The 25,730-nt window shown below is 38.6% G+C and overlaps 1 protein-coding gene across 4 annotated transcripts in view; it reads left to right on the forward strand.

Moving 5' to 3' along the window:
- The window catches only part of LOC117403959 (integrin beta-2-like), a 41,932-nt gene that overhangs the window by 12,675 nt on the left and 3,527 nt on the right, over nucleotides 1-25,730 (forward strand). The window contains exons 2-16 of one of the 4 annotated variants that reach the window (XM_059032045.1): nucleotides 183-268; nucleotides 3,839-3,899; nucleotides 5,135-5,223; nucleotides 6,784-6,976; nucleotides 10,653-10,823; nucleotides 11,329-11,570; nucleotides 12,680-12,835; nucleotides 14,665-14,760; nucleotides 16,482-16,571; nucleotides 17,210-17,347; nucleotides 18,243-18,427; nucleotides 19,219-19,457; nucleotides 19,628-19,847; nucleotides 20,482-20,690; nucleotides 23,511-23,677. In XM_059032045.1, the coding sequence (XP_058888028.1) occupies nucleotides 3,842-3,899; nucleotides 5,135-5,223; nucleotides 6,784-6,976; nucleotides 10,653-10,823; nucleotides 11,329-11,570; nucleotides 12,680-12,835; nucleotides 14,665-14,760; nucleotides 16,482-16,571; nucleotides 17,210-17,347; nucleotides 18,243-18,427; nucleotides 19,219-19,457; nucleotides 19,628-19,847; nucleotides 20,482-20,690; nucleotides 23,511-23,677 (2,253 nt within the window). In that variant the 5' untranslated portion in view covers nucleotides 183-268; nucleotides 3,839-3,841. The remainder of the gene's footprint in view (nucleotides 1-182; nucleotides 269-3,838; nucleotides 3,900-5,134; nucleotides 5,224-6,783; nucleotides 6,977-10,652; nucleotides 10,824-11,328; nucleotides 11,571-12,679; nucleotides 12,836-14,664; nucleotides 14,761-16,481; nucleotides 16,572-17,209; nucleotides 17,348-18,242; nucleotides 18,428-19,218; nucleotides 19,458-19,627; nucleotides 19,848-20,481; nucleotides 20,691-23,510; nucleotides 23,678-25,730) is intronic. The other 3 variants (XM_059032044.1, XR_009329708.1, XM_059032046.1) reach the window with 3 other exon arrangements.

Here is a 25,730-nt window from a genome sequence, read left to right on the forward strand (position 1 = left end):
CCATCAGTCCTGGGACCCAGACCTCTGAGACCGCCGACCCCAATGGGCCCCCTTGCCTCCTCTTCATGGAGACCAAGGTTGGCCCCCAGCTGGGGTAGAGGTGCTGCCCCTGCCCCGTTGCCCTACCAGCAACGGGACAACTACATAACCAATGTTCCCTCTGTCCCCCCAATGTGTTTTAGGTGCAACCAACAGGGACATCTGGCCAGGTCATGCCCCGCTGTCATGGAGTGTGACATGGCTGTGTGTAATTGGGCAGCTGAGATAGGTAAGCGCGGGGAAAATTGTCGGGAGGGGCCTTGTATGATTGATGTGGTTTTAGGCAATGTGAAGACCCACGCTTTAGTGGACACAGGATGTGAGCAAACCTTAATTAGAACACCTCTCTTGGGCGGTGTGTCGTGGCGGACACGAGGTCAGGTGGCCATCTCCTGTATCCATGGAGACACGGCGGCATACCCCACACTAAAAGTATATTTACCGGTAGGACCGATAAAACGTCACCTGGTAGCAGGGGTGGCGGAAAGGTTGCCACATCCAGTTATTATGGGCCGAGACTGGCCAAAATTAAATCAAATAATGGCAGTCTCAGCCACACACGTAAATGTGGCGGAAAAAAGGAAAAAGGAACGAATTGGCGATGTGTTTCCTTTTCAAGTCAAAATGTTTTCTCCCATTTTCCGTCCTAGAAAAACAAATAAAGAGAGAAGCACAGCAAAATGGGAGTGAGCATCACTGAGACAAGGCTGGGGTCTGGTGGGAGAGTGCTTGAATGGTAACAAACGCCAGTCAAAAGGAGTCGGAACGCAGTGTGACCGAGAGGGCGAGGTTACTGGGCCATCCAGGGCAGATGCTACTCTGGCCCCTCTCAATATACCGGACATGTGGTACTCAAGCGCAGACATAGTGTGGGGCCAACATAATGACCCGTCACTAGTGCACACTTGGGGGCAGGTCTGGTCTATTGATGGTAAGGATGTTGATGGCACTGGGGTGCTAGTATATCCACACTTCAGTATCAAGGGGCAATTACTATATAGGGTAAATCTAGCTGCGGGCACAGGACAGCCTGTAACACAATTATTGGTTCCCCCGTCTTGTCGGACCGAGGTCATGAGGCTGGCGCATAATATCCCTTTTGCGGGGCACCTCGGAGCTGACAAGACAAAGGAGCGGATATTGGCTCGATTCTATTGGGTAGGTCTTCATACTGATGTGTCGAAACATGTAGCCACATGCCCAGACTGCCAGTGAGTAGCGCCTGGTCGAGTGCGTCCTGCCCCTTTGGTTCCACTGCCAATTATTTCTACTCCTTTTGAACGCATTGCAATGGACATAGAGGGCCCTTTGCTACCTTCTGGGTATACGCATATATTAGTAATGGTAGATTATGCAACGTGATATCCAGAGGCAGTTCCATTGAGGTCCACTAGTGCCGCTGCAATAGCCACCGAGTTAGTACAGATTATGGCTAGGGTAGGGATCCCCAAGGAGATCTTGACTGATCATGGAACAAACTTTCTGTCTAAAACGTTACAGCAGGTATATAAAATATTAAAAATATGTCCCATCAGGACGTCTGTTCATCATCCACAGACGGACGGTTTGGTGGAACATTTTAATCAGACCTTGAAGATGTAAACTTTACATCATTTATGTCATGTCCCTGACTGGTGAAGTGCTGTACTATTGGTTCATTCATTTTTTTATTGCTAATTAATGACAGGTGGTTCTGAATTATTTTATATAAATTTGTTCCAGTCTCTCCAACATATTTTATTTCATCACATTTTTCACAGGCTATTCCATAAACAACATTGCTATTTTTACAGTAGGTATTAGTTTTTAGTGGATATGTGGTGTTCTTATGTTTAATTACATTTTTACTTTTGTCCATGTTTTTACACACTTTACATATATATATATTTGTACCGGTAAGGAGTCTCTCACAAACTGGAAACACTGAATGAAAATGAAATTCAGACCCCATAATCCAATCCAATTGTATAAAACAGTAACTGCACTCCAAAGAGCATTTTCTCTTATCTACCCAGTTAAAGGCAATGATGTTTTCCTTTTCAAAGTGTGCTTTCATTCTCTATGGTTTTATTAGGACAAGTATTCACAAAAAGCTGTGGAGTGAATAACTATGTTCAAAATGCCGTTTTGCTAGCCAAAACATTTTACAGCCCATTGTCACACACAGGAGGTGCAGTCCAGCTCATTTTATTGACATTAATGAATCAATGATTTAACATACAGTATTCTCTCAGTTTAATAAAGTATGTAACAGAACCATTTCACATGATTTCATTACAGATTACGATTTGATTTAATTATGTATCATTATGAAAATGGTGTATCTAATTTAGTATTGTGCTTTGGTTTTTAACCCAAGCAGGCTTGATTTGTTTCCACAATCTCTCAGTAAAAATCTTAATTTCAGCTTTTTCAATTTGAGATAATTGAATGCTCTTTACAACAATACTGGAGTCATTTTAAACATTGTCATTGAAGAATATAACTTTTAGTTACTAATATGTTCAGAGTGGCACCGCCTTCCTTTTATAGCAGTTGCACCCAGCTTTATTTTTTGTTGATGTTTAAGCTTCAGTCCTTGTACTTATGTAAGGGTGGGTTAATAACAAATGTTATAAATTCCATGAATTATATGTATTTTAAAAAAAGCTGCTGACCCCAAATGCACTGCATTTACAGAATGACCCTACTACAGTACAGTACAGTACTGTATAGTGCATTGAGGTTTCATTTGCAGGTTTATAGTGTAATACATCTTCACTTTAGTGCACTTCCATGTGTTATATTGGTTGTAAGAGTTCAGTTTACAGCATGTTGAACTTCCATTTTAAAACATAAATATGGTACTGCACTGAAGGCCACACAAGAACTCAAAGGAATTGTTTTAAGAGTTTTGGAGTTCAGGGCTATGACATTTAGATAAGACACGATTTAGCCCTTTACTGCCCTGGGTATGTTCCCATGCCTATTTAATGCCTATTTTCTCAATGCCACAGAAATCGATTAAACAAATTCGCCAATCTTTTGAGTTTGACATAATAGTTGAAGACCACACTACACCTAGAAGTTAGGGATAGGTAAATGTATATAACACATTTTTAAACATACAGACAACAATTTCAGTTACATGGTTTTATACCACAGCCACTAATACTTCCTGGCAACAACACAACCTGTGTGAGGAATTATGACAGTTTACCATTTGCTTGCTATTAACACTGAACAACCAGCTTCAGGCGCATCCACATGTATGGAGGACACCTGGGAACCAGACTGACCTTGAATGCTCTGATGCATATCCATGGAAGTTCAATACAGGTCTAGTCCACTTGGACAGAGTCTAGTGCCAGACTGGTTTTGTGACTAGTCTGTTTATATGGTCTGTAGGATGCCCTTAATGAAAAAAAAAACAGGGTACATTATTGGGCATTATAATAGGCATGACAATCTTTAAAGAAAACGATAAGGTCTAAAAATCTGATTGGTTAGGGACATTATGTGGACTCACCTGTTAACGTTTTTGGTTTGTATTTCCTTGTTAATTATGTGTTTTACCAATATTATCAATGCTCAGTCTTCATTTTTTAAAGGAGAAGCCTCATTAAGATTGTATTTATCTTACCTGGACAACAAGTAGTCATGCATAAGTGGGGACCTTTTTCTTTGTAGGCCTGTGCATACCGTACAAACAAGCTTTAGTAGTGGCTTTTTACTATCACTGTTTGACATGACATTGCTTAGACTTTTTTCTAATGTTGATTACATTACATTGCCTTGCTGTTTTTTTTTTTTTTTATAGGAAATGATTCCATACCTTAGCTTCCTGTTGTTGAGTTTGGTGCTACTGGACAGGGAAGTGGGTGAGTATAAGAATTGAAATGATCATTTAAAATCCCTGCTGAAGGCACATCCATGTGGTGTGCAGGGACTGCAAAGTCTTCATTGGGGATTTTAGGGAGGCAAAATGGAGAGGGATTCCCCCTACTGGCCATGCGTCCAGCGAACTCAGCAGACACCTGCAGGGCTGTCCCTTGTCCTCCAGGGGCTGCTAGCTCGCTGACATCCATTCTTGAGCTCCTAGTTGTAAAGAAGCAATTGGCTTGCTCTTGGGTTTGTGACGACCCCCACTGACCTTCAGTTCTCCTGAGCTATTGCGGGAAATTGCTGTAGTGAAGGAGCACAATTTGAGGTAAAAAATAATGTAATTTGCATTTAAATACAAATAGGAGATTTCTGCTTTTAAAATTGATAGATGTGTAGATTTACTGAAAATCCATTTAGTTTTGAAAATCCAGCCCATAATGTGTAGAAAAAAAAAATAATACACAAACCAGATTAATAAAAAAAATAATGACCACATCCAATAATTATTTCTTAGAACTACCAAGCCAATGGTGATACTGTGTTAGTGGTTTCACTTTTTTATTATTATTAAACAAACCATTAATACTGTGTTTTAAAACGATAAATACTTTTTTTTATGACAGTATTACATTATCACAAGCCGTCAATATCCCGTACAGTCTAGGAAGCAGATTCTTATCGTATTATATTGAAACTATTAAGCTTGTGGATTTCTATATGCATAAAATGCGTATGTTGAGATTTGTCATAAAATACTGTACACCTAAAAACATCATTAAAATTCTTTAATCAAGATTCAAGTAAAATGAGAGGTACAAAGATAAGTACATGTTATAATTAGACGTTATTGTATCCAAATTCCAATTTATACAGACTCAATTCTATCAACATTTTTTAAATCTCAAATTCAACGTTAAATAGAAAATTGCAAATTTCTGAACTTGAAAAATAACTAGAGAAATGGATTTTAAAATCTAAAAACCTTGGTCAGCCTGAATTGTACAAGACTGTGCAAGTTGGTAAGAGCTCCATGTGTTACAGTACATACATAGATAAGATCCAATTCAAAGGATACACAGTGGCAACAAGAACGATAATAAAGAGAACTGCGATTCCCCGCCCAATAGTCTACAATCATGATAAACTAAAAAGAGATAAACTAAAAAGTGATCTTTGTGTTTCATTCTAGCTCTATGTACCCCTTGTCTTTCCATTGTGTTTCTGCTTTCAGTTCTTTCCCAGGAGTGCACCAAAATCAATGTGAACACCTGTAAAGACTGCATCACCTCTGGTGCATTCTGTGCCTGGTGTAAACAAAAGGTAAGGACAATTGACTTATGACCTGTGTAAAGGTAAGGCCACTATTTAAAGTAGAAGTGTCCAACACGTGGCTCTTGTGTCTTATATGGCTCACTGAGCTCCACAATATGGCTCATTGGCACTGAATATCAAAAGTGTCTTTCAAAAGTCAAAAACTTGTCTATTTTAACCCGATTTCAATCAATGGACAGTTGGGATTGAAAGGTAGTAAAGGCAGAGAAAAACAAAACAGGCGCGTGTTTCAGGAGATATAGAGAAAGAAGAGAAGATACATTTAATAGAACATAATAATAAAGCAAGTATATCAGGACAAAGAGAAAAAAAAAATGTTAGTGAGCTCCTATTTTAATGTGATTTTCTTAAGGTATGTTCTGGTATTAATAATAATAATAATAATAATAATAATAATAATAATAATAATAATAATAATAATAATAATAATGTATTAATTAAATTATAGTTTCATGAACCCGGTTGCACTTTATGAAAATGAACAAAGTTGTGAGTGATACTGGCAATGCAAGACCTAAATCCTCAAAGTCCATTACATAAATACAATATCGTAGGTTTATCCATTTGATATAATTATAGCACTTGCGTCATCTGTGATTCCATACTGTAATTTATTTTAGCACGGAGCCTGTTTGAAATATGTTCTGACCTCCTTAGGACTCTTTGAAACAGGCAGAACAATTTTAGATGAGAAATGTTCAATCTGACCACCTCAACCCTTTTGATTTTTGCATGGGGGGAATGTTAATTAGGTACCCACTTCATTTGCATAACATTCCTCATACTGTCGGAATTGGGGTTTTGCCACTACTCTCATCCTTCCTGGCCATTTTTGATTTTCCAGAACACAAAAAAACAGTTCGAAAGTTAAAACACTGCCACAAAAACTATGGTCGGAAAAGCTTTGATATTCAGGGCCATTATGTTTAAAGTTGAAATAAAGTGTCCAATTCAAGGAAAAGTCAGGAAGGACAATCTGTAAAAAATAAAACCTGAAAATCAGTACCTCCAGTTTCAGATTATCCTAACTTAATTTCACATACTGCTGTTTTGAGAAACCCCCAAAACATCAGATTTAAAACAAATGATTTGTTGGTAATAGGAAGCAATGATAAATCAAATGAAGGGTGGGTATGTTTTTCCAGGACGCTCCTTGATTGTACTTTTGATCTGATCGAAAAAACAAAATACAATTTTCAGTATGCAAAAATTAAATAGTTTAATATGGTCCCTGAAACCAACTATACAATAAAGTGCTAATATAATACTGCACTTCTGTAAAGTTTGAATGCAGTCTTCTTAAACTGCATTCACACAGATGACCACCACTTTGGACTACACTGCAATGTTGCAGGTAACTTACTGCAGAACTTTTTTTGTAAGGGGTGCTACAAACTGAAGGCAGGAACCTCACCATTTTTTGGAGGACAGGTGCCACCAAATATTAGTGTTCTGGCAGCCCTGGGTATAAATGTAAATACACACCCTTTGGGCCACTTGGAACGGAGAGATTCAGTAACATGTATGTGCTTGTTTTCTCCTGAACAGAATTTTACAAACAAAGGGGAGCAAGATTCAGCTCGCTGTGACACCAAGGAAGAACTGGAAAAAAGAGGATGCACAGAGACCAACATTATCAATCCTTCCAGTATTTTTACTCCAACTGTGGATATCCCCCTTAGAAGCGGCAATCAACCAATTCAGTTAGCACCGCAGCAAATACATCTGGAGCTTAGGCCAGGTATGTCATCATTTTTCCACTAATCAATTTAAAAAAAGGAAAGTATACTTTTTGGCATATTGTACCAAATTACAAGAGCTGCAGAACCAAAACACTGCTGTATTCAAAATACTGTATCAAACCTAAACAAAATAAGTCGACTTTACCTTATACAGCTTCATTACCAAACTGATGGATGGAGTCACCACAGTAGAAAGTAGAAACAGAGAAGCTGAAACAAAACTCTCTTTGATTGCCGTCGATTGGTTCTAAAAAATACAAGTGATGCCTTATATAGATCATAGTGCCGCATTGACATATAATGATATTACAGTTCCTTACATATACTGCACACACTTTACATAAATACATAATTTCTAAATGTACATAGAAAAGTGTACAGTGTAGGCGTGGCTGCAAGTGAAACACCTAGCCTGCCTGATATGTATGTTTTCTGTTGGTATTGTAGTACGCATCTTGCGTTTTTGAACCACTGGAATTGGGATCCATCAGTATTTATGAAAGCTTCTCGCACTTTCCAACCGATCGATCACAGTTAGTTTAAACTCTGTACAGCTATGGCCAAAAGTTTTGTATCACCCTACAGAATTAACAAATTTTGCTTCATAAAGTCGAATGCAACCTTCTGAATATTGTTACGTTAACATATTGAATTACATACCGCTTTGTAGTTTTCCATATACTTAATGAAATTCTGACAAAAAAAAAAAATGTGACATTTCGAAATCTAACCTGATACTACTATTATGGCTTCCGGTAGACTTTTGTGATATCATTGTGTAGTTTCTTTGATTACATGATGTTAAATAAAATATCTAAATTATCCTCACTATTCAGTTTATTTTTATTTTTGTCTCAATCCTAAAATTTTAGGTGATGCAAAACTTTTGGCCATAACTGTAGAGTGTATGAGTTTACAAGCCCTCTTTTATCATGTAAATCTTAGCGATTTTAATACGCTACTTGTATCTTAACCGTTTATTTTTGTAGTCTCTTGGGATGTAGAAAGTACAATTTATATTTGTTTAAATGAAAATAAACCTATTGATCTTTATTACAAAGACAATTCTGACAAAGATCTTCACAATCTCATCTAGAACCAGAATACCATTTGTTTAGAAAGACTCCTGCTGTGATGATCGGCTAGGTGGAAACGTTTTAAACAAGTACTGATCTTTATCAGATGTAAGTACCAAGCTTCATCAGTGTTTTTCACACTTGAGTTACGAGACACTGTCTGAAGAATGTGTATTCCATACTAAATCTGGTCAAAGTGGTGCCATACTGCCCTCTGGTGGACGATGTAGATGGTTCAGTTTGTAATTAAAATACATCGGCTTCAATGGGAAAACAGTATTCTTGTGAACTCGTAAATTTGCAAACTTTGAAAATAGTGTTAAAGCCTTACTTGGATCACTTAAAATTAAGTAATTTATCACTCAGGAAATGGATTAAAATAGAATAAATTCATGTAATAGAATCGCCCTCAGCGCGGTTCGTTGCCCCTTTAAAAACACTGACCCAACACACAGAAATTGATTTTTTTTTTGAGCGCGGTTGCGCTATTTTTAATGAAAACACAAAAACAAAAATAAACAAAACAAACACCTAGCTCTCTTTGAGCAATAACTAAACAAAACAGGAACCTAAACTAAACAGGACAGCTAAGCTGTTTACCTGTACAAAAACAAACAGAACAGGACACACAAAACAAAGGCTTCACGCTACCTTTTTTTCCCCCTTAATTTTACGGCTGTACCCACACACCAGCACAGTCAGGCTTCTACCCTCTTCAGCAGCCACCCAGAGCAGACTGACTGCTCTCCTTTTAAACCCTGCACCTGGCTCCAATTTTCAATAGTAGCCAGGTGCAGGTAATGATCAATCAATAAAACAATTAAACAAAAACAATTAAACAATTCAAATGTGCATTCCACACATGTTTTTTCTGCAGAGAGGTTTTAACCCCCTCCCTGCCATCTCACATTCATTAGAATGATAATTATTGTACATATATGATTTTATTTGGTACTACATTGTGATTATCAAGATAAAATGTATAACCTGATAAAAGTTATTTAACAAAAGAGTATTTTTAACTTAAAGTATTTTGTAAGATGTATGACTCTGTACAAATGAAGATGAGGAAGATATAATGATATTAACCATACTTAGTATAATAACTGATTATACATTGAAAACTACTTATTACAATCTAATACAATCTGTTTTATTTTTGTAACTGAAATAAAATAAAGTATTACTGTCAACAACATGTATTTGTTTTGATTTTGACTGTTGAACTGCACTGATATAATGATAACATTGAATTGAATCAGAATTGAATATTGTCTAAACCTTAAATCATATGCCGTATCAATCATTTCCATAACCAGAATTTGATGATTACTGTAAAATATATATTCATATGTTCAGTGTAATTTTTGATTACACTTAAATGTGAATGTAGTTTTGATGGTATAGAAGGTATGGTGGTAAAACCCTAGATAATTATAGTAAGGTATTGTTTATACATAATTGGGGGCTTGTGTCTTGAGATAGTATCCAAATACATGTTCACTTGCCTCAAGATAGCTTAAGGATTTATGCTATAATTAATTTATCATAACTTTTATCACCACACTCTGGTTTCAGTATAACAGCCACTTCTTTTTCCAGAGTGCCTCTTTGGATCATGCATTTCACAGTGACCGAGCGTCACACTCAACTGGATATTATTGGGGGACATACATTGTGTCCGGCATATCCCAATGTACAGCATAACGGTGTCTGTATTAGTAAGGGACTCGTGTAATATACTTTTTTAAAATGACAGCATGCTTTTTACACATACATTTAACACAACAAACTAAATACACTTTCTATACAGTTGTTTAATTTAGGTTATCACAAAGCTCCATTTCAACTGGTAGCATGAAAGGAATAGACAGGTATTTTATAGTAAAGTAAGTAGAGATAGTTAATGTTACAATGTTAAAATATATGCAGACCACTAGAGAAAGCTACCACGCTGTATAGCCTATTGTATAAACTCAATCTGTGGTGAATGGTAGCGACAAGTGTGTGAATGTGAGAGCGTGAGAGAGTCAGTTGTCGCAGGCAGTAGGTGAAGGACAAACACTTGCGGGTTTGGGTCGGGTCACAGATCTTATTACAGCAGGTCGAATCGGGTCTCGGGTATGAAGACGGTGTTGCAGCGGGTTGCAGGTTCGGGTCAAGTCCTGTAGTAGCGGGTCCAGGTCGGAAATGGGTCGTAAAAATCTGACCTGCACACTAGTGGACTCTAGTGTGTGATGTGTGTGTGTGCCAAACGCTAGCACTCCTGTGTGAGCTGCAAAAACAAATCTGAAGAACAAAATCATTAACAACACGCTTCAGTGCATTCCACACATCCCATCTCATCATCCTCAAATATGTAAATGATTGTATACCCCGAAAATGATGGCATGTTTATAGCTCTATTAATAGCCAGCAATAGAAAGATAAACTTTTAGCAAACATATTTTCAAGAAAAAACTTCTGCGTAAATGTATTAATATTATTATACTTATAGGATTCTATTTTATGTCTAGTGGTGTTTGAATAATGAATACTTTTTAATGGTTCTGTACATACCAATGTAAAAAAAAAAAAAAAACAGAAAACTTCATTTCAGGCAAGCCCACGACTTTCCCTGTGAGGTTCAAGCGTGCTGAGGGATACCCAGTGGACCTCTACTACCTGATGGACCTCTCCTACTCCATGAACGATGATCTGAAAAAAGTGAAAGACCTGGGGACAGATATACTAAAGGCTCTTAAAGAGATCACCCCTTATGCACGAATAGGTAAATTAATCCCTCAAGCAGTATCAACTTAAGCTTTACAAAACATTAATAACTATTTCCATTTACAACATCATTATCAGCATATTGTTATTATTGAAATGTATCCATGTAAATGCTCATCTGCCACATACTAATTTTGCCACAGGAACAAAAACCTAACAGACCATTGATTTATAAAGGACTGTTGTTTGTTGTTTCATGTGTCCCCCAGTCTAAGCCTAAATATCATGTTTTATTTTGTGGTACTGATTACAGGGTTAATGCCTACAAGGCTATTAAATCAGCTATCCAAACTGGTTTCCGCAGTGAAAGCTAGGGAAAGGCAATAGTCAATCCTCAATTGACAACTCTCTGTATAAAAGGTGAGGCTGTTCACCAGAAATGTGCGACAAAGGTAACCTTGTATGATATTTTGTTTATAGTAGATATGTCTGCTATGTGAGTCCCCTCCACAATATACCTCCCGACACACCCAAGCCTAACGCATTAACTTCCTCTTTCCCAGGGTTTGGCTCTTTCGTGGACAAAACGGTTTTGCCGTACACAGACTCCCGCCCAGAGAAGCTGAAGAAGCCGTGTCCAGATGCTGAACAGTATTGCCAGGCAGCGTTTGGTTACCAGCATGTACTGAGCCTGACGGATGACGGGTCCAGATTTCAGCAGGAGGTCTCGGCTCAGTTCATCTCAGGAAACTTGGACTCACCTGAGGGAGGCCTGGATGCCATGATGCAGGCTGCAGTCTGTGGGGTACAAAAGGGGGGTTGTTGATATAAGTCCTTCTGTGATGTAATGTCAAGTCATGCTCATAATCATGTCTTAATTAAGCATTAAGAGGCTGTGATTAACATAAGATAATCACAGCCTGTGACAGAGATGGCTGAGTGGTGACGTCAGACCAGAGAGACACAAAAACAAAGTACTGCAGGGCAAAAGACGCGGTGTGCGCCATTTATTTAAACAATAACAAAAATAAAAGGTTTAACAAAAAAACACACTTGCTCACAGAGCAAAAATAAAGGTTTTAACAAAAACAAAAACTGAACACAAAACACAATAGCCAATACAGGTCAGGCTGGGCAAACTCTGTCACTGATCCTGTATATTTTTTAAATTTTCTTTTCTCCTTTCTCCTCTCACTCTCCCGTACTCTTCTCTGTACACCCACCCTGAGTGCAGAGAGCTGCAGGCTTATATGCAGGTGACCATCTCCCAATTAGCAACAATTAAACAATTAATTATCTCAGGAGATGGTCACCTTCTGCACAAGGTTTTTAATGTGGATGGGGCTTCCTATCCACGCTGTGAAACAATACAAAACACACGGCTCTTCACCGTCACATTTAATAAAACAATAACAAAACACAGCTACACCGTCATATTTATGAATACATAATAATAATAATAATAATAATAATAATAATAATAATAATAATAATAATACAACAAAACAAATACAAAATAATAAATTGCACAGGGGTGGAGGGGTACCCCATTCTAAAATAAACGATACATTTATGGCAGGGCTTTGCCCCGCCCCCTTTTCATGTACAGGGCTCCTGGCCCTGTTACACCGCCCTAAAACCGTTCTCTTACATTTGTAATCTTTAGTACATATTTTATGATTGAAGTTTTTACCCACATACGTCTGCATGGAAATTTTGTAGTTTACTAGGCTTTGCCATGCATTTTTATTTCCCTTGCTTTACTTTGTTTTTTAAAATGCTTTACCTTGCATATTTGTGGTTTACCTTATTTACCCGCTCTACCATGATTTCATTTACAAGAAAAAAATGAAATACTACAATTGTCTGAATATATTCAGAATATTAAAATCATTTCCTTGATGTCTTCTGCAGGACAAGATTGGCTGGGGCAACAACACTCGTCTGCTGGTCTACACATCTGATGCCGGGTTTCACTTTGCAGGAGATGGCAAACTTGGTTCTATTCTGACTCCCAATGATGGCAAGTGCCATTTGGAGGGAAATCGGTACACCAAAAGCAATGAATTGGTGTGTATACAGGAAACAGAACTATGCATCATACTTTGCATCCCATGTGGATGTATTTTCCAAAAACAAGCAGGTTCTTGCAGTCTGAATTGTGTTTTGCCAGAAAGTAGTTGTCCTGCTACCCAATTAATATATCTATTACAGTCCAAAATTAGATAATTTGCTGTTAACTAGAACCTTTCTGACATTAGCTTGCTAATACACAAACACCCCTTAGATACTATGAAAATTAACTAGACGAAGTCCAAAATATAGACCACTGAAGAAGTAATTTGCACTTTAGCTACAGTAGGTCATTTAAGATAATAAGCAAAGTATCCAGCCACTCTTAGGTAATTTGTAAATCACTGTGACAAGCGGACTTTAGTGATGACCTCAGACCAGAAATGAACACACAGCACTGCGAGTGAAAATAATGAATGAAAGCGCTGTTACGCGGTTTATTAAGTACGGCAAAATAAAAGGTTTGAACAAACACAAAAACACTTTGTAAAATACAAAACGGCACAGTCGCCAAAACGAACAGACAATAAACAGACAAACAAACGAGTGGACGAACAGACATAAACAAGTACCGTGCTGGTTCTCCAGCATGTAGTAGCAATTGTTATTTACACTCTCCTTTCTCTCTCACCCGTTTTCCACTCTCGGGCACACAACCCCGAGTGAATGAAATGTGCATCTATATATACAATTGTGCTGTGATTTAATTACCAATTAATTATTCACTTGAATCCCAGCACGTGAACTAATCTGTGAAAACCCCATGTTCACATATTAAAATACTTTAAATGCATGTGAAGTGAAGTGCAACCCCCGTGCCTAAATACAATTATACATTTTAAATAACTCGTGCTACACACAACCATTTATATCCCGTGCAGCCATCTCTATACACCAACATTAACACACCACACACAACATATAACACAGAAATGCACACAGGGGCGGGGCACATTGCCACAATCACCTAAATCATTTCAGAAATAATTGGATTTGAAGAATAAATACATACTGTGCATAAGTTAAGATCATTTTAGATGTATGTGCATTAGTAAAGTAAAGTAGTAGGGGTAACAAAAAGGATGAACAGCTAAAATGTATAAGCTGGTAAAACATATTCTTCAGAGGAGCCGTCTGGCTTTTTTTTTTTAGTTAATATACAGGGTTATATACGGTGCACTTTCATTTTGCAGTCACAAAATGATATTGTAGAAAAGTGTTATTGTAGAAATATATATGGAAGAACTAAATACATTTATTATCAGCTTGTTAGCCCTGAAGAACCTTATCCAGGGATAATGAAATACAATGCAATGCAATCGATCGGTAATACCATATACAGTACTCTCATTTACATAACAATAAAAATGACAATACAATTGTAGAATTTACTTGTACAATACATTAAAATAAATAGAGGGCACGTATTCCATTACTGAAATTAACACAGCACTCTGTGAACATCCATGGAACATTATTTTTATATAACAAGTACAATGTATGGGAAAAAAAGTATATTTAACCCTAAATTAAACAACTGCTTAGCAATGTTGCATCATTTGGAACCAGGCAATGTAACCAGGCTTTCTGTCATTGGATTTGAATGAATGAAGATAGATTACAAAATGAGTTACAAAAAAGTTCTGTAAAAAAAAAAAAAAACATTCAGAATTCCTAAACAGAATCTGTCTAAAAATGATTTTTGAGATTCTGAAAACCTCCGAATGTAATCACCGTTAAATGCAAAAACAGGCCCAGGGCATCTGAGGGGAGATACTGAACAAAGCTAATTGATTGTCTTTTTATTTGTTTATTTTTTTTAACAGGACTATCCATCTGTGGGTGAGCTGGCAGTAAAGTTAGCTGAAAATAACATCCAGCCTATTTTCGCTGTTACCAGTGACATGAAATCTGTTTACAAGGTAACATTAAAACAGATATACACTGTGTGTGTGTGTGTGTGTATATATATATATATATATATATATATATATTTATATATATATATATATATATATATATTTATTTATTGTGAGGAAGCTAGGCTTCGTCGCTTTAAGAAATGGCCGTCCAAGAGTAAAAAACTACAAGTCCCAGGAGCCTCCGTCGCAGAGGCAGGATGGGCGGGGACTCCTGGGTATATAAGAAGGCAAGCTGAGAGAGTCAAGGCAGTTCGTGGGAGGTTGCCGCAGGGAACAGACTCCAGATTGCTTGGATTAAAACTGGAATAGCGAAGTCTGTTGCAAATTGCCGCTGATTATGTAATTGTTTTTATAGTTAATCGTTATATAACCAGCCAAATAGGGAACCTGGGAGTGAGGGGTAAACCTGAAGGCATGTGACTTTGTGATTTAATCTAAAAATAACCACACTGACTCGTGAGAGACTTTAAAAACTTTATTTTGTTGAACATTATCCTTTATTTTGTTGAACATTATTTCTGGTGGGGAAACCAGAAAGACCGCCCTCTTCACATCCGGGAATTCTGGATCAGACATCTCGGCAACGTAGGAAGTGTCGGACCTTTTGGAGCAGTTCCACCCAAAGTGTCCTGATACTTACCTGAAGGCAAACCACTCGGAGCTGTAATAAAAGGAATAAAGAGGGAGTTGAAAAAGGGAAAAACAAGAAAAGAACTGTATGTCTTTTGTGGCCAACAGTGTGCAACATCTTGACATATTTGGTGGTGGGAGTGTCATGGTGTGGGTGGCAATCTCAGACAGTGACAGAACCAACCTTGTTCATGTTCAAGGCAACCTGACAGCTCAGCGCTATCGTCATGAGATCATACGGCCTCATGTGATCCCATTCATGAACCATCGTAATGTCATTTTTCAGCATGACAATGCATGACCGCACGCAGCCCAGACCACCACAGCTTTCCTCACTCAGAACAATGTTCAAGTGCTTCCCTGGCCGTCTCGATCACCAGATCTGAACCCCATTGAGCATTTGTGGGACGAGCTTGATCGACGTCTGTGACGACGTCACCCCGAGCCACAGACGTAACAAGGACTTTTCCAGGCATTTGAGCAAGAGTGGTTTGCCATTCCCCGGCATGTTATCCAGGCTCTGATTCGATCCATGGGCAGGAGATGTCAGGCCATCATCGATGCCAATGGTGGGCAAACCCGTTACTGATTTCTGTTGACCTTGAATTGTGGTTGACCTTTGAAAGTGACTTTATTGAATGCCTTAATGATTTCTGTACAGGTTAAGGTTCTTTGGAACTGTCTATTTTACTATGCCATCTGCCATACTAATGCTATAAAAAGTAAATTCAAAACACCTATGCATTATATATAAAGGGGTTTAAGAAACATGTAAATCTCCTAAAATGTTATTGTTTTCTTAACCTTACTGAATTTTAATAAATATAATCTAACTACATATAAAAACTGTGAGGGTCAGATCACATGCTAATTGTCACCCAGTTCCCAGACTAAATGGGGAATTTCAGCTGGTACTAAAGTTTATCCCTTCTTAGAAACTCCTCAATTCAAAGAAACCAATGCAAAATGAGTGTGTTACAACATTGGATGTTGCCAGTGTGGAGAACGGTCAAATTGCAGAAAAAATATAAAGTTTTATCTAAGAATTCGGATTGAGCATTTTCAAGTGGTGAATATTTGTATTCTCACAGGAACTGAGTGACATGATACCCAAGTCTGCTGTAGGTGAGCTAGCAACAGACTCCAGTAACGTAGTGACTCTCATCAAGGATGCCTATAGTGTAAGTCCTAAAAGCTCTTGGGTACTATGTTCGTTTACATATGTTAATATTTAAAGTGTTATTATTTGCTTGTTCAATATCACCTCTACAGTATGTTTGTGTCAGCTACTGTATAGCTTCTGTTATCATTTATACTTCTATGAACAACAGTCTTTTGCTTTCCATTCCTTCAGCAAAGAGTTAGTTGTCGATATCAGGGGAGGGTACCAATCACAGCACATCATAACCAATAATCCAAAGCTGCCAAATAGCTTCTCCTCATGATATTGCTGCCAATAATTACGGGAAATAGGTCATCCATTGGTTTATTTTGAGACTATTTTAATGACTCCCGGTACCCAGTACTGTCATTAAAATAAGTCCTGTTACTGGGTACAGGAAGAATTTCATTCCTGGGCTTCCCCAGTAAGCACAAAAACGCTTGTACATTTTTTGTGGTTGCTGATTAGCTATGTTTTTTGCCAAGGAAATCTTTTGGCACGAAGTGAAGGTTCAGTTATGTACAACAAAAGGCCATCCAACAGAGTGTTTCTGTTTCAATCAACTGAATAAATAGCTACACCCCAGTGTTTTTGCTTATGTAATTCCCATTTTAAATTCTGGAGTTTCCACATAACGGTGTTCCTTTCTAACCCCAGAACCTGTCCTCGACTGTGATTATGGAACACAATAATCTCCCAGATGGTGTCACCATCTCGTATATCTCAAACTGTGCTGATAAGACAAAGACGAATGAACCCAAGAGATCATGCAGCAATGTGAAAATCAACCAGGAGGTAAACTGGCATTATGTCTGGGCACACAAAAATGTGTTTCCTGTTAACAAAAATGACAATAGATCATAAATCCCCTATGAAAGTTTACTACGATATTTTTGCTCTATATTTTTAGCAGTTTTCCCATGCTTTTCCCATGGTTATACTATGCATTTACCATAGTTTATCCTAGGTTGTCATGTTTATTAATATGCTTTACTATGTCTTTCACTATGCTGTATTACACTTTGCTTTACTATGGTACGTTTTTATAAGGGAATGTCTACTTGGTCTGTGTTTTCTTAACATAGTTCTTGATTGTAGAAACAATTATACTAATTACAGGTGATCAGTAAGTATTTATATATGGGCCAAAGTAGCCATAATTCCATAAGAAACTTGTTTGTTTTCTTAACATATTATGTATATAGTGAGTGGCCTCTCTGTTTGAGGGGCACTTCATAGTTGACTTAACATACATCTTAAGGAGTTAAGTAAAGTTATGAGGAGGCAACAACATGGCATGGTAAACTATTCAATACCCTCACCACTCTGTGTTAGAATCTCCTACTCTGAGCTGGTTTAGTTCACTAAACCCTGCTGTCATAATGTAAACCTGTTAGCCCTGGGATTTGACTAGTTGCTCTTGTCTGGACTCTCCAAATCAAGGTCTTTTTTTGTAATGCGACTGGAATAAAACACTGTAGTCCTCTTCGTAACCCCCCCTTAATTTGTAATCTACACTTTAGACTATATAATCAACATTATGGTTGTCTATCCCCACTGCCCAGCTGCCAACAGCGACAAGCCTACAACACCACCAATATATCCAGACAAAAGAAGTACAAGCATTTTGTATATTAATGATTTGTTATAGCCGTTTGGGAGACCTGACTTTCTCTTTTTTAACTTATAGATTTCTTTTGATGTAACTGTTACTGCAGAAAGGTGCATGGAACCTCAGTCCTTTGAAATCAGACCCCTGGGGTTCACAGAGAAGCTGACTGTGAAAATAATAACACCTTGCCAGTGTGACTGTGATGACCAGAGAGATCCTGCTGACTGCAACACCAATGGACATATTGAGTGTGGAATCTGCAGGTAACTGGATTGGTTCAGTAAGCTATGATAAAATACATTGAGGGCCTTGCTCAGGGAATCTTACTGGTGTTCAATTGTTAAGAAAAAATAAGCAGTAAGCAGCACCCCATTCGGTCTTTATAAAAACATCCTACATACCGACTCAAAAAGATGTTTGCCCACTGAAACAGTAACTAAAGTTTTCACTGCATTAACCACAAGCCCTAAATAGATGGCTAACCCACTGCACTGTCATAATAAAAATTGCACCGTTACATTCTGTTTTAAGTTAAAATGTGGTAGGGTGTCTCTTATTGTTAGAAGAGATGTCATCTTGTGTGCAGTTGCGGCAAATATACAGCAAAGTTGAGCTGTTCAAACTGCAAAATGATTTATGTTATAATAATAAGACACCTGACATGACGTATTATCTTATTATAAATTAAAAATGAAGATTGTACTCAGCAACTAATATTAAACATAAAAACTGTTCTTTTTAAATTTAGAACTATGCTGTATGTTCTATGCATTGTATAACAGCTATAATTCCAGATTAATTGCAATTTGGACACAGTGAGAAGATAAAACTATTACTGTATTTTCAGTGTTTTTACTTTTTTTATTGCTAAGTAGCTTCCAGCAGTATGTCATAGTTATTGGGACATTCTCCAGTTAAATGTTCAATACAAACTACACAATTAGTGAAAACTCAACACTAAAACAAATAAGCAACACTAAAACTAATAAGCCCATTATATTATAAAAAGGCCCATATCAGACTAGCCTGACCAGCTTGTTCTTTTTTCTAACAGCTGTGGCCCCGGTCATGTTGGGCAGAACTGTGAGTATCGTGTCGGGGATAAGACCGAAAAGGAACTGAACCAGGGCTGCAAAAGAGACAATGGCACCAGCATCTGTTCAAACCTCGGAGACTGTGTGTGCGGTGTCTGCCAGTGTCACGCCAGCGAAACCCCTGGAAAACAGATTTATGGGACATTCTGTGAATGTGACAACATGAACTGTGAACTGAACAACGGCAAGCTCTGTGGAGGTGAGGCAGATTTTCAGATTCAGCAACCTAACCCCCACACACGCTGGGTTACAGAGAACCGAAAACCAACAATTTTCAAAGATGACCCAGTATAGGTATTTGTAAGGAGGATTTATTGCCAGTTGTATTGATTTGGATTAAGCACTGAATTGAATAATTTGTTATTTCAGGACATGGGAAATGTGACTGTGGGAAGTGTATATGTGAGGAAAACTACCAGGGCAGTGCATGCCAGTGCTTGAGGTCAGATGAGGTCTGTAAAAACGCCAATGGTACTGTGTGCAGCGGGAGGGGCCAATGTGAGTGCAACGTGTGCAAGTGCAAGCCTGGCTATCAGCCACCTTTCTGTGGAGAGTGCCCAGCCTGCCCGTCACCTTGTCCAAAATATGCGTAAGTATAACTCCTTGTCTTATATATGCTAGCGGTTTCCTTATAAAGACCAGTGGAAACAGCATTCTGTAACACCATACGACCTATACAAGATTGCCAATATGCTTATATTTGCATCTTTCTTGCATCTGTTAGAAAGAATAATGAATTTGCTACAAGTTTATCAGATTATTCATAAAAATGTAGCATAATGCTATCTGATACATCTATAAGAGGCTAGGAGCTTGGTGAAGATTGGTGCAAAATCTAGGTAGTTATCATGTGACAGACAGACAGACAGAAGGAGGGACAGGATCATTGCATAAGTGTCACTTTTCTTTTTTAATAAAGACCCTTAAAATGAACAGAATGATGTAAAAAAGCAGATATTACCCAATAACTCATGTTCATAACTTTATCAGCTGTACTACATCATGTTTTCTAAAACCATCATTGTTACAAAATAAAGCAGGTTGCAGGTTGCCTATTTCCTGGATCTCCTAGATGTATCAGTCACATAAGAATCTCAATGTTTTTATTTTTAGCAGTGGCTTGGTAGGAATTTCACTGACAACGTGTTACCCTTATGATGTGATAAACATTGAACTACCTGTTTCGTCGGAGACTGAGAATAAAATAACTGATTTATTTTTAGGACGTGCATTGAGTGTTTGGCATTTGGTACTGGCCCACACCACAGGAACTGCTCAGAGTCATGCTCAACTATCAGACCTATTATAGTGGACAGACTGGTGGATATAAATGTATGTAAAGAGAAGGACTTTAAGGACTGCTGGATGTTTTTCTCTATGAAGGAAATGGATGGGGAGAATGTCTATGAAGCTCAAATCAGCAAGGAACAAGGTTGGGGATTTAGTGCAAGATACCTGAAATTATCCATTTATGAATAGTGCTGACATTTTGTGAGTGGCATCCCTAAAGGAACACCCTTTAAGGGTTTACAATATAACCTATAGAAGAAAGTATATAGTGTACCACAAATCTGGTCTATATTCGAGAGGTCCACAGTGCCCTCTCACACCACCCCACAAAAAACAAAATGGCCGGCCACAGCATCACAGAGTGGCAATAATAAAGCTCACACAGAAGGTGGAATAGGGTGGAAATGCACCCCAAACAAATGAACACGGTTAACATATAATTTAAAGCCAAGATTTGACACAAAATATGTTTTATAAACATTTAGAGTTAGTAGCGGGGTTCCAACAAATATAGCGTTACAAGACCCCACGTGTTGCTATAACTGTTTAATAACGCTTTTCAAAATGTCCGCTCTGGTGCACTGATAGTGTAAGAATTATTGCCCACTTTGTCAAACAGGTAGCACAGCAGTAACGATCCATGATGTGGTAAGGAACAGAAAAGCCAGAACACTTGTTATTTTTTTATTTATTTACTTTTTTTATCGCTCCTCCTGCAGTGATTTAAAGGACAGATCTCAAACCCTAGTACACTAGAGTGGCCATTTTGAAAAGAGCTTTGAAACAGACTTTAAAGTTCTAATTGTAAAAAAGGTGTCAGGATGTTATAGGTACATTATTTGAACCCCGCTAGTTACTCTTAACCAGTTATTTATTGACCAAACTATTATTGAACTTCTGGAATGATCTTTAAATTAACATTGTTGTTTTTATACACAAGTTCTATTTCACATATTTGGCAGTAAATGTCACTCCTTTGTTGTTGTACTAACAAAACTACAAAAATGTATTTTATTGTACATGGTAACTTAGGGGAAACAGACAATTGATTATAGACAGGAAAGAAGCCAGTGAATGGGTGGGGACAAATTCACCCTCCAGGTGAAATGACGCAGGAAGTCCAAGACAGTCAAAACGCATGGCTAGCAAACAGAGATTTCTTTAATTTAGTGTAGTACCAGAAATAATATTTTTTAATTAAAATTCATTTTTGCTAATTATAGCAGGGGTGTTGTGTTACTATGTGGATATCCGCTGAGAGACGAGATAGACTGTGGTTAACAGTGTGCAGGTGCAGGTGATCAGCAAACAGACAGACAATGATAATCCAGGTGTAGTGGTGTTTTATTTTATAATCCAATTGCCTGATGGCGAAACAGCAGTAAATAATTACAATGATAAGCAATACAGCAGCGTGTATTGCTTTACTGTAATCCACGGGTTGGTCCCGAAATAATAAACAGTCTAGATCTTTTAAACCCACACGTAACACAAAACACAAACACAAGTCCACAGTGCGTGCTCTAGTGCTCGTAGTGCAAATGCAGTTTATTGTGCAAACAAAGTGAAGTGTTGTCCGGGTTTAGTGCTGGCCTTTGGTTACAGCTCCGGATCGTGTTTCAGCCGTCTAAATAATAACAAACAGTATTTTCAGACAAGACAAGAAACAAACAAAACACTCACGATAACAACACAGGTTTCTCCTTCCGGTTCACATTTAACCATTACAAAAAGGAACAGATCACATCGCTCCGCCCCCTTTTGTACCACCTATCATGACCCCTTGATTAACGAGTGCAACAGCTCCTCCAATCCGCGGTTGCCACATCACTTCCCTTCCGGGTTGATGATTTATTGTACCGGAGCTCTGCCCCATTTCTAGATGACCAACTTCCGCATAATCCTGGGAATGAATTGTCTGGCCATCCAGTCCAGGGTACTCTGTTCCCTTTACACAGCGCCCTCACGAGTCAGGAGGGAGATGTATCACCAAGAATCACTTTGTCTCTGTCACAGACACACAGAGGGTTTGTATTTGAAAACATCGCTTAGGCGTTCAGGTTTTGTTAAAGCACAGGCAGTTGCAGTGGTTGGTGGCCGCCACTGCCGGAGTGCTCAGTGCTATTGCCAGTGCCACTGCTGCTGGGCCTCCCTCCAGTGCCACTGCAAGCAATGCCAGTAGTAAGCCCGGGGCTTGCACCAGAGCCGGGGCTGTCCTCTGGAGAGGAGCCCCAAGAAGGGACAGGGGACACTGGGTTTAAGGGGTGGGCCGGGGGTTGAACGGGTACCCCCTTACAGAAGCCCAGTAAATAGCTTGGAACAGGACATCTCTTTTAATGAGGCTAGCGCTCGCCTTGTGTGGCAAACTTTTATTTTTAGCTTTGTTTTGTTTTGTTTACCATTACTGGTACCCGAATAGCCTGTGTGTTTATTAAATCTGCGCGCCTGTGCGGCATGTTAACACCCAATGCTCTGTGTCTAACTCATTATTGTTCAGTGATGACTCACGCAGGTAGCATCCCCCTGTTACACAAATGTTATGTTAAGGCAATGTGTTATTACCGTTGTTGAGATAAGCAATTGCAAAATTATCTTTATTAAATTGGCAAAAGAAAGCTAACAAACCAGCATTGTATTGCTAAATCACATTAGCGGGGAGAGAGGAGAGGAAATGTAATGTGTACAGATATTGGTTTATTTCATCTGATCCTAAACCTGCCTAATTTTCTAACTGCATATGGTCTTCCCAGCTGGGAACTTCAAAATGTGAAGTTTCTGTATATCCAGTCAAACTCATTATTAGTAATTATATGATATGGGTACCAAGCAATGTCTTCTGACTGCTTCAAAAACATGGTGGATTATATTGAAGGGGATAGAGACTATTTGGCCTCAAGTGGTACTGTAGGAGGCTAGTTCATTAACCCACTGCACCAACTAGTAACATGTTTTTGTGTTTCAGAATGTCCCAATATCCTCTCAGCGGAATTCCTTGCAGGTGTAATAGCTGGTGGAGTGCTGTTGGGTGGATTGGTGGTTTTATTCCTCTGGAGGGGGGTTGTGGAAGTGCTTGACAGGACACAGAAGTATCATATTGCATCAGTAACTCAAATGAATATAAGAGAACAAGTGAGTAGCATTCCCATCTTTCGCTCATAAATAAGGCGTTTATGTATAAATTAAAGATGTTTTTCACTAATCAAATATTTGTTTATAGAAAGAGGCATAGTTTAAATAACATTACTTGGGTGTGCAAATACTCTGAACATCTGAGCGTTTCCCTTTAACATGTTTTTGTCTGTAAGTATTAAAAGAAACCAAAGCTAGTCTGTTAAAATGTGTTTCTACAGTGCTTACTTGTATCACATTAAATGTTTTGGCAGACAACATAAATACCCAGTGACCATGTGGCGGTCCATTTTCTCCTCAGCACAACTTAGGGCTGAGTCTCTCTCTCTCTCTGAGGAAGACAAATCTCTTTTACAAAAAGCACTTTTTGTGAAGAAAAAGAAAGTCTCAATGCGATTTCTAACATTTGAACAAATCCTCAAAGACTCTTGTTTCAGGTTCCATCCGACATCCCTCTTCCCCCACTCCAACCTGCGGGTTGGTGAGCCAGAGTTACTTACAGCACTATATTGACTTCCTTTTGGTTCTTTTGTATCCTACAGATTTGCCTCTATTTTGTTTTGGTTAAAGTAATTAGACAACCGGTTTAATCGTAGGGTTTATATGCTCCTTCACTCTCAGTCAGATTTGTGTTACTTTAGTATGTTTGTTTTGCATTGGTTAACGGAAAGAGCTGCCCTACATGTACTGAAATACCTGACCTACCCTCCAACATTTAAGGCCTGATAAGGTAAATCTAACCCCAGCCTCCCTTTCTGAGTGCACCTGGAACTAGTGTTGTTGTGCAGAAACTTCCTCTCCAGCGCAGCAAATTTAGTCTAAACTTAAGTATCTGGTGGTACCTATATATTGTGGTTTCCCTTTCCACGACGACACATGGTAAATACTAAAAAAGGATTTACAAGGATTTATAAGATTCCACTGCCAGACAAAAAATTCCTTAAGGTTGATCAGACGCTCTCTCCAACCGTCAAAGAGGCTGACACACTGGACAGAGCCTCATGAAGAAAGCCTGGGCCTCATGAAGAAAGCCTGGGCCTCATGAAGAAAGCCTGAGCCTCATGAAGAAAGCCTGGGCCTCATGAAGAAAACCTGGGCCTCATGAAGAAAGCCTGGGCTTCATGAAGAAAGCCTGAGCCTCATGAAGAAAGCCTGGGCCTCATGAAGAAAACCTGGGCCTCATGAAGAAAACCTGGGCCTCATGAAGAAAGCCTGGGCCTCATGAAGAAAACCTGAGCCTCATGAAGAAAGCCTGGGCCTCATGAAGAAAACCTGGTCCTCATGAAGAAAACCTGGTCCTCATGAAGAAAGCCTGGGCCTCATGAAGAAAACCTGGTCCTCATGAAGAAAACCTGGTCCTCATGAAGAAAACCTGGTCCTCATGAAGAAAACCTGGGCTTCATGAAGAAAACCTGGGCCTCATGAAGAAAACCTGGTCCTCATGTCGTTATGGACTGTGTAATTATCCTTTTACAGGATTTGTATGCCTTTAAGTTGCGTCATTAGCTCTGATACTATGTGGTGACGTCACTCCCTAATGCGCATTGGCACAGATAGTGAGTGAGCATGGGAGAAGTGCAGAGAGATTATAGCAATGTGGATGTACCTTGGGGGATAATCCAGGAGAATATGGGTTTATTGGTACAGCACCTGACCCTGTTATATGTATGTTATGTTGAGGTGCACTTGTAACGTTGGGTAGGCTGGTATCAGTGCAGATCACAGGAGGTAATTAACGGGAGTCCAAGTCAATGGGCATAGCACATTTGTTAGGCAGTTGTAGGATTCAGACCAAACATAGCCACACAACACACTGACACATTCAAACTAGGTATTTGTAGTGTATGCTTTTCTTCTTAATAATCTTCAGACCCTCAGCATTTTAGAAAGGTATAATACTGTATATTTCAGGAGATTATTTGCTCTGATACATGCCCTAAAGTCCAGTCTTGCCAGTCGGACCTCAAAAGAGTAGAATTTCCACCTGCAAAAGGTTAAACAGTAACTTCGGTTTACCACAGATTTAAAAATCAAGTATCCTCACAATGTCCCT

Source organism: Acipenser ruthenus, chromosome 10, assembly GCF_902713425.1.
Source record: "Acipenser ruthenus chromosome 10, fAciRut3.2 maternal haplotype, whole genome shotgun sequence".
NCBI classification, from domain to species: Eukaryota; Metazoa; Chordata; class Actinopteri; order Acipenseriformes; family Acipenseridae; genus Acipenser; species Acipenser ruthenus.